Here is a 12,744-nt window from a genome sequence, read left to right on the forward strand (position 1 = left end):
CTTAACAAGATTAATCCCAGCAAATCTAATCACTTGTTGGTTGAATGAAAACGTAAAATTAACTTTTAGTTACATGAATCATTTATCATAATATTTATTCTATATATTTACTTGAATATTGGTCTGCATGCAAATGGGAAATATCGATCCTGTCGTATAGGACTAATATGAATAAATTTAATGATATTCGATCGTATCCAATTAGAATAAAACATACCCAATGCCATTTGAAATCTTTACAGGATTCATTGATGCATATTATTTTGTTTACCAAGTCGAAATTTAAGCATTGTCAAAAGGAAAACAATCGAATCTATTTAAATTTCAATTAAAAGTAAAACATTTACTGAAAATTGTATATATAGAATTCGCTTTTTGTACTTTTGAAAGCACAAGATTTTAATGGCAGTGTATAATCAAACCATTTATGGCTCTAAGATTGGCCTTTTCAGCAAGGATTTAAGTCCTACGTCCTTGCATACGCCTGGCATTATTGACATTTTTTCTTGTGACCCCTCCTGGTATTATTATCGCATGAAACCAACATCTCATTTCGCATCATTTGCCTGTAACAATAGCTCAAGAGTACGTCCTAACACTGCTACCTCAAAACACCGATGAATTTCACCTCCTTTCAACTCCTTTCTCTGAGTCTGCTCCTTGAGGCAAAGTTTCAACGCTGTCCGCCGTCTATCGTGTTGCCGCCTTTTGTTGCTGTTGTTGTTGTTGTGCATTTTCCTTGCAATTTTATGGCCAACTAGTTGTATTTGCCCTCGGCTTATAACCATTATTGGCAGCAGTCTGCTTTTCTTTTCTTTTATTTTATATTTTTCCTTTTCTCTCCAGTTTTCTCTTTCTTTGTTCGATGCATTTTTAATGCTTTCTCTTCAATCCAGTGGAGTATAGAGGTTTTCATAGGGGGGAAGTTGGCTAGAGAAGCCTTTTTCTCACTCCTCCCAGCTCTCTTTCCTTCTCTATCTCTCTCTCTCTCTCTCTCTATCTCTCTATCTGGGTTGTTGCTATTTTGCATTTCGTTTCGATGCATTTAAGTGGGTTTGAGTGGTAGAGTGATTTGAGCATCAATTCTAGTTTAAAATGCCATAAATATTTACTGTGTATATGGAATAGCCAAAGCGTTGATAGCCAGTCTCAAAACAGGTTATTTCAATTAATTTATTTAAATTTCAATTGATGTTAATCACAGTATTTTGCTTTAAAATTCGCTTCAAAAACAACTATAAATAAATAATTGCATCTATATAATTGTTATCCATAATTAACTTATCGAAAATTCCATTAAAATTTATTTTATTGATAGCAGATTTAGCTTAGATTTCCATAATTTATTTTTCAAATCAAAGAAATTGGTAATTAGTTTTAATCATTCAAACATAAATTCATAGAATAAGGTCGGAAACGCATCTGTCTGTCTATGGCGACTTTAATATACCATTTCACCCTATAGTTAAACATGGTATAATGATGAAAAGTTTGTAGTGCATATTTTGTTTGTTTTCTACGTTGATAAAGGTGAACGCGGAGTTTTTAAAAACAAACCTTTATCCTTGAAAATAGAGTACAATTTACAGATATTTTGTTTCGTTTTTATATTGCGTCTGCGTTAAAAACATCATGAAAAGATATAGTGTTGTCCCAAGTGAGGTCCATTTGCTTTGACTTGACATTTCTTTACATTCTCTGAAGGCTTTCCACTATAAACTTGCGTTGTCTCTATTGTCAAGCAATTGTCCGGCCAGTTTCTCTAATAGGTAAGGTATTATTTCTAGCCACAAACATACCACAAGTCATACATATTTTTATAGCTCAATTGTAGAACAGCATCTTTTTCTTCGATCACTGCTTTGTTTAACGATATAGATGGTTCTAGTTTCTTCTTGTCGTCTTTTAATATCTTTTTATTTGTCTCTAGTGTTTTGAGTTGAATTTTCAATTTATCGATTTCTTAATCTTTGTGTTGCACATTCAATTTGCAATTTCTCCAACTCATTATATATCATCTCCTGCCTTAAAGTGTGTAAGATATTTAAATGAATGTTTAATAGGAAAAAGCTTTTCCTACTGAAATACTTACTGTGCTTATGTTAGAATTTTCCATATCCAAATTCAAAGTATTGTTCTCTTTCATCTTTTCTATAAATCAACTTACTAAGATTTTCTGATGCTTTTATGAGCCTATTGCAGTTTTTATATCAGTTTGCCTCAAATTGATTGTGTTATCTATTCATCTGAACTGTAAAATTCCTTCATTAGTCATCCTTCTTAAAATGACAAAGGCAAATTTGTGGCCTTTGTTTGACTTTATTTTATGCATCTTCGTTTTTCTTTAAAAAATATTGTTATCTTAAACCACATTCTCAAGTTGTGATTGTGCGAATGAGCAAAACTGAGCAGTTCCCCGATGATGTTGATCTAACTATTTGTTATTTGATTCAATAATCTGTTGTCTACTCTTTTGTTCATTGAGTGATCAACTCACTTATTGACTTATTCACTGACTCGTTTGTTTAGATTTTTCCTGACTTGCCAGGTTTCTTGGTTTTTAGAACATTTATTTATTTGTCCCTAAACTTCAAAGATTTCATCTAGAGACAACTGAACAAGTGAGTCAGTGATTAACTAACAAAGTGAAAGAGTTAACTATTTCGTCAATTTATATATTATTCTTAGCATTTTTGTTCTGCATCCTATTATTTGCAAAATTTATATTTTCCTCTTCATTTTTGATCAGTTTTATTAAATTTATTTTGATCTTCTTCCCGTTCATAATCTCTGTTGAAGCTTTTATAATGAATTATCAATAAAACTGTCATCTGTTGAGCTTGGGTAATATAATATTGCTTAATCAGTTGTAAGCTTATCTAATCGCAAGATGAAAGGGCATAATTCGAAACGGAAACACACAAACAAAAATCATTTTGTATAATATATGTTTGTTTTTAATATATATTCTTGAATAAATAAATTATTAAGCGTATAGATAGCATTGCATTGCCGCCTTCAATTAAAATCAACGACCAAAAAATGATCCTCTCGTTTGTAAAGCTCCAACATTTGGTCGGGAGCTGTTTCTTAATGCTTCGATAGCTTCATAGTTGATCAGCCAGAAGGGACGTTGCTCCACTGGCAATTGATTCAGATGATTGATTAATTCACGATCCCCATGAGCATCGATGGGCAATTGCTGGGCAGGAGAAGAACTGCTAAATGAAGATGCATTGGCAGGGGCAGGGGCAGCTGAAGGAGCTGGAGCAGGAGCAACAGAAGCAGGAACGGCAGCAAGAGGCCGAGAAAATGCTGGTACGGCAACAACTCCCGGAGTCAATGAACTGGCAAATGTTACACCAGAATTATTATTGTCCGCGGCACCAAAACGATTGGCTACACCGAAATCCGAAACAATTGAATTTCCATTAATTCCTGTGCCCAAGGGAACATAGCTGTTGGTGGGCAAAACCAATGGCACTCCAACTGGTGGCTTTTGTGATGCTCCAAAGGGTAAAGTAATGATCGGCGTTGCGGTTTGCTGTCCCGAAGGCGAATCGCCAAATCTTGTGGCTATATCCACACCCGTACGATTCTCGAGTGCCGTATTCTGGGCACCAATATATTTATCCTTCTGTGTCAGGCCACCCGGTGGACGGGCTCCAGCGAATGATGGTCGCTGGGCTTGAACAGAGTTCATCTTCCACAGACAGACAATAATCAGCCAAAGGCAAATAAATTTAAACATTGTTCCGTATAGCGAAAAAAAAAAGAAAAACAAAATAAACCGCTCGACTATGACTCGACGCGCTGACGATCTTAACTGAGCACTGAAAGCTTTTGGAGATGATTTAAATAAGCTGACCAGAAACTGCTCGCAGCTTCCAATTGGCCCCAAACTGACTCAGACGGCAGCGAAACGACTCATCAATTGGTTTCCAATTGAATACCCTTTAATCTTAAGTCTCATCTTGTGTAAATAAGTGCGTGTATGTGTGTGTGTGTGTGTGTGGCTTGGAAAACCTGTGAAATTATCGCCAATGGAGCTGGATGAGATTATATACAAAATTTCCAGTAGAAATCATAGGGAAGTTTGACTTTGTTATATATCTTATGCCTAAATTGTAGTTCAGCTACATAAGACTAAATTTTTTATATTTTGTTTGGAATCATAAGTTTTTACCTACTAATTTGGAATTATTGAATAAAAGGAATATATTAATAGAATTTTCAAAACATTCGAAAAATCGGTTGCAGATCAAAGAGGGTGAAATTGGTTGGTTTAGGGTCAAAAATTGGTCTTGAATAACCACAAAAGAGTTAAATATCAATAATATATAGGAACCAGTTGCAGACTTAATCAATATCTAGCATTTAAAATAGATTTATAATGATCTTAAAGCACAATCACAGCTTTAAATGAAATAACTTGTAAATTAGGGTATTTCAAACGTCTGTGTAGCAATTTTCTCTTTATAATTTTCAATGGCAAACAACAAAAACAAAAAAAAAAAATCCCATGATATAGTTTACAAATAAATAAAATCTGGAATTTCACAAACAAAAATTACTGAAAGTAAAAGGTTTTTTTTTTGAAATTTTTTTCGTAAATGGGATTCTCTCTCTTGATTTAAATGGAGAGCAAGCTTTTGATGAAAGTGTAAGAAATATTCGTTATGTTGACAGAAAGAAAAAAATATATATTGGTACTAAAACTCTTTCTTGTTTTCTTTTGCGGTTGGGGCAATTCCCCAAGTAAATGCAATTTTGTCAGTCAGGTTCGTCATCATCATAATCATGATCATGATCATGATCATTAGCAGACAACGACAATATAAACATATATAACTTATTTATATGTAGTAGCTGGGGATCTGCTTGCTTTTGTGACGCGTGGTCCTGAAACCGGTTTCGAGTTTCCAATGACCAAGCAATTTTTGGGGAGTGTCTAGAGCGATGCTTACCTAACTTTTACCACTTGACTGACTCACGATCAGAAAAGAATAATGCCCAGAGGGCTAAAACAAATGTATGTATGTTCCCCAAACATATATTTTTATTTCCTTTGCTGTTTTACAATCGAATGTGTGTGTGAGTGCGAGTGTGTGTGTGTGTATGTGTGTGTTTGTGTTGGCGTCATTGGATCGTCATGGGTTTCGGGTATGTACCGGGCCAACATTTGGCCATACAACTGCTTCTAGAACTGAGCAGTCAGTATGCAAATGAATCTGTTTTCTAGAAACGCCTCACGACATTGCGGCTGGCTGTTGCCGCAGTTAGCTTGGCCGGACGTGCCGCAGCAGAGACAGCCCGCCGATAGACAGGTTGAACAACAGCACGGCGATAATTGGCTCCACGTCCACGAGCAGCTACCAGACGAGCCTGTTGAGCATCGGCAGGAATATCAGCAGAAGCAGCTGGCAAATCATTTGCTGTCACATCCGGTGGTCCATAGACCTCATCGGGGACATTGTTGGGGGCTGCATCTGGTGGCCCATAGACAGCATCTGGTGTGGGTTCGGCAGCCGATGGAGCAGCAGCCGTCTCATCGAATGGCACCTCTGGCTTGAGTTCATCAGCCGAAGGATATGGTGTGACAACGGCATCGGCTTCGGCATCCGGCACCGGTGCCAATTCCTGGCGTGCAAAATATTTGGAACGACCACGACTCAAGTAACGTTGAGTGTAACGCTGTTGACGCTGCTGCTGAGCCTCACCCAGAGCCAGCATGCTGAGACCGATCACCACGAGAATCACTTGAAACTTGGCCATAATGCTGCAGTGGAGTGATAGTATTTGAATCGAAGGTAATGTGAAGTTTCAGGATTGATGTTTAGCCACCAACTGTTGCCATTGTCAATGTTGATGGGCGCTTTTATAGCTAGATTGAATAGGATAGATAACTATTTAGTGTGCTGCACATGGATGGATGAATAAATGAATGAACAGAGACCCAAACCATAGGCATCCTTTTTTGGACTACACTCTGACGTCGTACTCATTGTCAGTTGGCTACTTCAACAGCGGCGGCGGTGGCGGCTTGGCTTTATGTGGAAGCGACGTGACAAGAAGAAGAAGTAGCCATAGCAAAGGCTCTGCAGTAGTTTCGAAAATTTATAGTTCCGCCATTAATCAATCCAAAATCGGAGTGAATGTGATCGATCGGAGAAAAGAAACAATCCAACCACCTTAGGACCAGACAAGTGTTCTAGTTTCACTTAAAGTCTTAAGCTGACAAATAATTGGATCATAAATTGTTAAAACTCTCGACTTCAATGGCAATAATATTTCCCAACTTTCAACAGAAATTCTTCTACTTTGATCATGAGAATATCTTGTGGTTGGTTGTTGATTCAATTACAATTATATATCCTTCATATAACCATTATGGTTTAATGACACACACCATTTAACCCATAGCCCGAGAACGTGACATATGTTGTTGGTCGTTGGGTTGAGTCATTTCTGCCCTTGATGGTCACCTCATATCATTCCTCAGTCGTTGATCGCATAAATATCGATTATAAGTGTCTTTTTTTTGTTGTTTTTTGTTTGATTTTTTTTTTGTGTTTAATCAAAAATTCTAACACTCAAACTTGACAATAGCCAAAACATAATGCAATTGACAACAAGTATTTTGTTTTTTTTTTTGCGTTTATTGTGGTTATTTTCGCTTTCAATTGCCTCAAGTGAATTCGAGTCACGTACGAAACGCATTTAATTTTCATAGAACATGGCGACGATTCGGACGTGGATGTGGATATTCGGAGACACTGTGTGGACACGGTAGAGGAGACACACTGTGTGGAAGTGGAAGTGGTCGATGGAATATGGTGCGGGTGGACGTGGTTGGTTGGTTGGTCGGAAGGTGGAATAAATAAAAAAAAAAAAAATAAAATACCAGAAACAAATGCGAAATAAATCAATAAATGTGATAACCGTGCGCCTAATGATGTCGCATCATAAGTATCTCTATCTCTCTCTGTCTCGGACGACTCTCGATTTCATTCAATGTAGGAGAGACCTTAGAGAACTCGAGAACATTTATTGTATAAAAACTCTGGTTCCATTGTCACTAGAATTCAGTTGAGTTCAGTTTTGCTATACAGAATGCAGTGGTTTTTGGTGTTGTCTGTTCTAGTTCTGATCCTAGCCAATTTGGCGGAATCACGTCAAATACGTATCAATCGTTATGCGGTCAGTGTACAAGAGGATGATGATATTGCCTCACCGGCCACGGTACGTGAGGTTACACCCTATCCGGCCTCTGGCTATCGTCCAAAGGGACGTTCATTCTGGCTGCCAGGTGAGGGAGAAGTCGGCTCTGGTGCTGGTCCCGCTTCGGATTCCGATTATACCACCACAACAGATGCTACATGGGATGATAGTTACACTAGCACCACGGAAACTGTTGATTTGAGCACCACCACAAATGATGCAGTGGATGCCACTACCACCACAGATTCACCATTGCCTGTTGATACTCGCTCTGGGCGAGCCTATGTAAAGGCTCCATATCCAGCTGCTGGCTATCGACCAAGCCGCGCTTTTCTTCTACCCACCGAACAGCAGCAACAACAACAGCTTCAAGATGATTCGCTGTTGGCCAACAACAATGCATCTACGAATGCCAATCATCCAGTGTGTGGAGTCAGTACGAATCCATTGAAACCCACACCAGAACCCGGTTCGAAAGATGAACCCGACTCGGAGAGTGTTGTGATAACAGGAAATTTGGGCCCAGCTGTCCTGGTGGCTAGTGCACCTGTTCCTCGTGCCATTCCCGTTGCTATTCCATTGCGTTCCCAACCACTGCGTCAAGGGCCGCCAAGAGGATTTGTCTACTCGACGCATGTGGAGCAACGTTGGTGACCACGTTAATTTTCGAAGTGATTGAAGGATCTATTTTATCGTTAACTGCTCAGTATTTATGATTACTTTTAACATTCATTTCACTGACTTTCTTTATATTTTTTTTCCTGTGTCTTCTGTTATTATTATATTCATAAAATAAAAATACAAAAAAGTAAACTATTTACAAACTAAAATAAACAGTTTTCAATTATTCTACCATACTCCCTTGAAGTAGACTACATTTATTATCACATAACAGAGAATATATTCGTTGCCCTGGGAAATTCAGAATCAAATCAGAATATTTGTGATGTAAATAAATATTAATGTTTATACAAAATTTGATTTAAATCAGCATTGAGGTCATTTATTGATAATTTTGTATGTTTACTGTAAAAGTACGAAATTATGGATTACCTTATTGGAATTGAAAAAGAAAAATGGTATAGGATCAATGTCAAAACTAGTTAAGAATTATAGGTTAACAAAGCGAAAAAACAACAAACTCTTATGCTTGATTACTTATTTGAAGATTGTTTTACTAAATGGAAAACAATTTTAGGGTTTTTAGAATAAAGCTCTTGAGCTACAGAAATAGTTTCGGTTATAATCCACAGATTATGGTTTAACTTAGATAAGTAAGTTTGAAGCCGACTATCACGCAAATATTGTGTATGTCTTTTTTAAAGATTTGATTGAAATGATGTGCTCAAAGAGTTTCTTAACGATTTCTCTGACAATCTCCTTAGTCATAACTTTAGTTTGTTTACTATAAGTCTTTAGCTAATGGTTGGCAATTTACTTCACAACAAATTATCTTATCCATTTAAAGTGAGGAAAAGAAAAACTTTTCTTTCAAACACTTTTATTGAATGTTATATTTCTATTATTGTTTTTCTATCTGGAAAAAAAAAGTCTGGGAGGTACATAGATATAAAAATGTGTGTGTGTGTGGGTACATATATGTTCTATTTCTTTGGAGCGTATTAAATTTGACGTGCGAGGATGTGCAAAGTTTTTAACCATGAAACGTGAGTGGCATCCACACACACACATACACACACAAACATACATACATATATGCAAAGACGTGATGTCGGGAACTTGACTTCCTTTTTGGCATATTCAGCTTGCATCCCTAGAGAGCTCCGTTCGAAATTGTCTGACGAGAGTGGTTTCCATATTTTTTTTTGTTGTTGAACAAATTAGTTCATATTTTATTATTTCGAAATTCGATAGATTAAAAAACACATACACATAGAAACATAAACAAAAATAGAAAAAAAAAAAAACAAAACTTTAACTGAATGGAAGTTAAATTCCTGCTCGGTCCTTTGGCCTCCACTCTTTCGCGCCCAACTCTCAACGCAAATTGTGCACATAATTGACAATCAAAGGATCATCGAAGCTGGTGGGCACAATTTCCACAGAATGTACAACTGGTTGCAAGTGAACATCGCTGTCAATGTGCGTAAAGCTGCCCAATTGCAGTTCACCAAATTCGCCAAGTTCATGATGATGTTCATCGTTGTCGTTGTCGTCGTCGTCGGAGACAAGGACATATTCCGCTTCGGGCTCAACAAGGGCCAACTCGATGGCTGCATTGTTATTGCCAGCTTCCTGCGGCTGTTCGACAATTGAAACGGTAGAATTGTCCATTGCCAAAGCAACCGCTACACTGGGTGGTGGAGCATCCATAGAGGCGACAGTAGCATTAATGGCAAACAGCTTTGTAATGGCCTCAGTTGTAGTTGCTGTTGTTGCTGTAGTCGTTGCATCCATATTATCCTCATGGGTGGCGTTGGTGGTTGTATCCATCTCTACCTCTAGGCTGGCTTGAGTTGTTGTTGGTGTTGTTGCCGCCTCATCGTTTGTGGCAGATGCAGCTGCCGTTGGATTATCCTGGACTTCGTCCTGCTCTTCGAATTGTTGTTCCATTTCCACTGGATGCCTTTTGGGTGGGGCACTCAAAAGTAACAGCTTAGCGGACTTTTGTTGCGATTTATCATCCAGCTGTTGAAGAGCCGTAGAGCCTTGGGCAGGATCAATCAATATGCTAGCCTCTTCATCGCGACTAACTGCGAGGCTGGCCAAAGTGCTTGACTCTTCAGTTGACGCTTCAGTTGTCTCCGCCCCCTCGGCAATTGTTGCCGTTGTGGTTATCTCTGTGGGTAAAGTTCTTCCTTGGCATATCACAACCAGGATACAAATGTATATTGCCAGTTCCTTCAACATGTTTCTTTCATGCGTTTGTTTGCTAATTGACTAACCTCTTATCGAACTCGAGCGTATTTATAGTTCTTACCCCCCAAAAATCTCTCTCGCCCTCTCTTTGTCGCTCTCTATCTCTCTCTCTCTCTCACCCAGCTTGTCTCTGTCTCTATCTCTAGCACTCAGCTGTCATAATTTTAACCCTGACGCCTTAACTTCCGTAAGTTTCCGTTCCCGGAAATGTAATTGTATGGGTGGTGCTGGTGCTGGTACTGGTTAAGGTAAAGGTGGAGGTGGTGGTGGTGGTGCTGTTGCTGCTGTCATGTCATTGAAGGCTGGCCAAAAAGGCGGCGTCGTTCGTTTACACCCCAAGTTGACCGCAATGATGGTCAGAAGTCACTTTACATTTTCCACTTTACTCCTCGCAGCAACTCGTGACTCTGTACATGTCTCTATCCATGTCTACTGTCTCTCCCTCTCTCTCTCTCTCCCTCTGTGTGTGTGTGTGTCTCCCACTTAGTGTATGTGTGTGTGTGGTGTGTGTAGTTTGTCGGTTTAACTTTGTGATGAGCAAAGTTAGTGGCCAGCCCCGGTCAATTGTTAGACATGCTGGTCACGTACTTAGGTGACTTTGTTTTCGTCTTAAATGGGAAATGATAAAATTGAAATAAATATCTATCTATATATATACATACATACATATATACATATATTTGTGCGTTGAAGGTATCAACAGGCCAATGGCAAAGTTCAAAATGATTGGCTGACCTAAAAAGCCCCAGAAATGCCCTAGAAAATAAAATTAATGATTTAATCAATTGATAAGGAATCTCTAGCTCTACATATGTGCTTTTGGTTGACTAAACTATTTCATACTTAAACTAAACTTTAAGTTAAATTGAATTCAAATAAACGATAATAAGAACTTCAAACAAACTTTAAAAAATTGTATAAATTGTCATTTCAATTTTCTGCTTTTTCCTTTCCTTTCTGTGAAAATAGAAACTGCTGGGCAAAAAAAAAATAATTATACCAAAGAACCAATTTGTCTTTTAGCTAACTTTGCCTTTGCCACAACTTTTCTTGGTCGAGACGATTTTTTCCACCAACTCACACCTTTCAAAGTCCTACAACTTGAACAATTTTGCCGAGATTTATGCAATTTTTATCACAGGTTTTTAAATGCAAAACCATACAAAATAAAGTAAAAATACGATTCGATTTTTACTAAATTTAAAAGTTAGTTTAATAATTTACAATTTTACATAAAGTATGAATTTTAGGCCTTAAGAAAAGGGTATGAGTAGCTTTGACTTGCTAAACGACAAAAACTAGTTAATCTGTGAAAATTGTATAAAAATTAATTTCTTTAGATCAGTTTATAAAATAGAGTTTTTAATTTTGAAAATAGTAAAATAAAATTGAGTTTGAGTTTTGTCAAGTTCAGATAAATTTTTCTTTGTTTTACTGGCTAAAAACTTTTCTAATTTATGGTTAGTTCAAACAAATTTTTTGAGAAAACATAAGATATGATATTTCTAATCTAAATTTTTGTTTTGTCCTATTCGATAGTTTTTTTTTTAAGGAATATTCTGTAAAAATGTTATGTGTGACAATGAGATTTGTGAAAAATCGTATAACGTGGAAACAGATAAAAACTTAGATATTTCCAATAAATTTTCCATCTGTTTTGATAACAATTTTTATGTAATAAATTCATAAATTTAAAACTTTTAAATACAAACCGAGTACTTACAATAGTTTTTAACCAGTTGAGGACCTATGGCCTAGGACCTTAGACGACAAGTTTAGGAATTCGAAAAAGCGGAACTTTTCAATTCCGTATTCGATTTTGTTGCTGAAAATGTTAAAAACTTTTTTTATCTAAAAAAAAAGAAAACACTTGTGTAGAAATTTATGTTTTTATTTTAATTATATTTTTCATATATGTAAGTTTTTTTTTCTTTCCTTTTTTTTGTTATTTCGGTTTTTGTTTTTTGTTGTTGTTTTGGTTTTTTTTTTGTTGCTGTTTTTAAATTATTATTATTATCGAAGATTCAACACTACTTATGTATGTTAAAAAAATTGTACGTCTTAATTATCAATTTTTTATATTTTTATTTATTTATATATATATTTTTTTGTGATTTTTTTTTTTCGGTTTGTTTTTGTTTTTTTGTAACGAAATTTCTAATTTCATAAAAATGAATATGTCGCGTTAATATGTTTTTTGTTTTTTGTATTTTTTTTGTATAGATATACTCGTAAATGTATATATATAATAATAATTGCATATGGATCGATCGATTGTACATGAAGAGTGAGTGGGAGGAAATTTCGAAATGGCTTGGAATATATATATTTCAATATAAATGATGTATATAGCATTTATATAGTTATATATATATATATATATATATATGTATATATATTATTTTGGATATTTGGATGATCGATGTCGATGTTGCTTTTGTTATTTTTTCGTCTTTTGATAAATGCATCGAGATATGTGTTTTTTTTTTTGCTTTTGTCTTACTCTGTGTGTATTTGTGTGTGCGTGTATGTTGTGTACGTGTGTGTGTGTGTTTGTTTGTGTTTTTGTATTTAGATACAAGATACAATTAGTTTTAGATACAATTTATGATAATTATTGTTCAACGTGTATATTCAATCAAT

The 12,744-nt window shown here is 36.2% G+C and overlaps 4 protein-coding genes across 4 annotated transcripts; 1 reads left to right on the forward strand and 3 right to left on the reverse strand.

The window, feature by feature from the left end:
- Positions 1 to 2,950: 2,950 nt before the first annotated feature.
- LOC6639235 lies at positions 2,951 to 3,746 on the reverse strand. The gene has a single exon (XM_023181130.2). It carries the CDS (start codon positions 3,701 to 3,703, stop codon positions 3,029 to 3,031), a length of 675 nt encoding a protein of 224 aa, XP_023036898.1. The 5' UTR covers positions 3,704 to 3,746; the 3' UTR covers positions 2,951 to 3,028.
- A 1,346-nt stretch (positions 3,747 to 5,092) lies between these two features.
- LOC6639234 lies at positions 5,093 to 5,839 on the reverse strand. Its single transcript, XM_002061639.4, has one exon. It carries the CDS (start codon positions 5,773 to 5,775, stop codon positions 5,239 to 5,241), a length of 537 nt encoding a protein of 178 aa, XP_002061675.1. The 5' UTR covers positions 5,776 to 5,839; the 3' UTR covers positions 5,093 to 5,238.
- A 1,220-nt stretch (positions 5,840 to 7,059) lies between these two features.
- On the forward strand, positions 7,060 to 7,981 carry LOC6639233. The gene has a single exon (XM_002061638.3). It carries the CDS (start codon positions 7,114 to 7,116, stop codon positions 7,873 to 7,875), a length of 762 nt encoding a protein of 253 aa, XP_002061674.1. The 5' UTR covers positions 7,060 to 7,113; the 3' UTR covers positions 7,876 to 7,981.
- A 1,219-nt stretch (positions 7,982 to 9,200) lies between these two features.
- Positions 9,201 to 10,092, reverse strand: LOC6639232 (uncharacterized protein YBL113C). Its single transcript, XM_002061637.2, has one exon. It carries the CDS (start codon positions 10,090 to 10,092, stop codon positions 9,220 to 9,222), a length of 873 nt encoding a protein of 290 aa, XP_002061673.1. The 3' UTR covers positions 9,201 to 9,219.
- Positions 10,093 to 12,744: the final 2,652 nt, after the last annotated feature.

Source organism: Drosophila willistoni (genome assembly GCF_018902025.1).
Source record: "Drosophila willistoni isolate 14030-0811.24 chromosome XR unlocalized genomic scaffold, UCI_dwil_1.1 Seg144, whole genome shotgun sequence".
NCBI classification, from domain to species: Eukaryota; Metazoa; Arthropoda; class Insecta; order Diptera; family Drosophilidae; genus Drosophila; species Drosophila willistoni.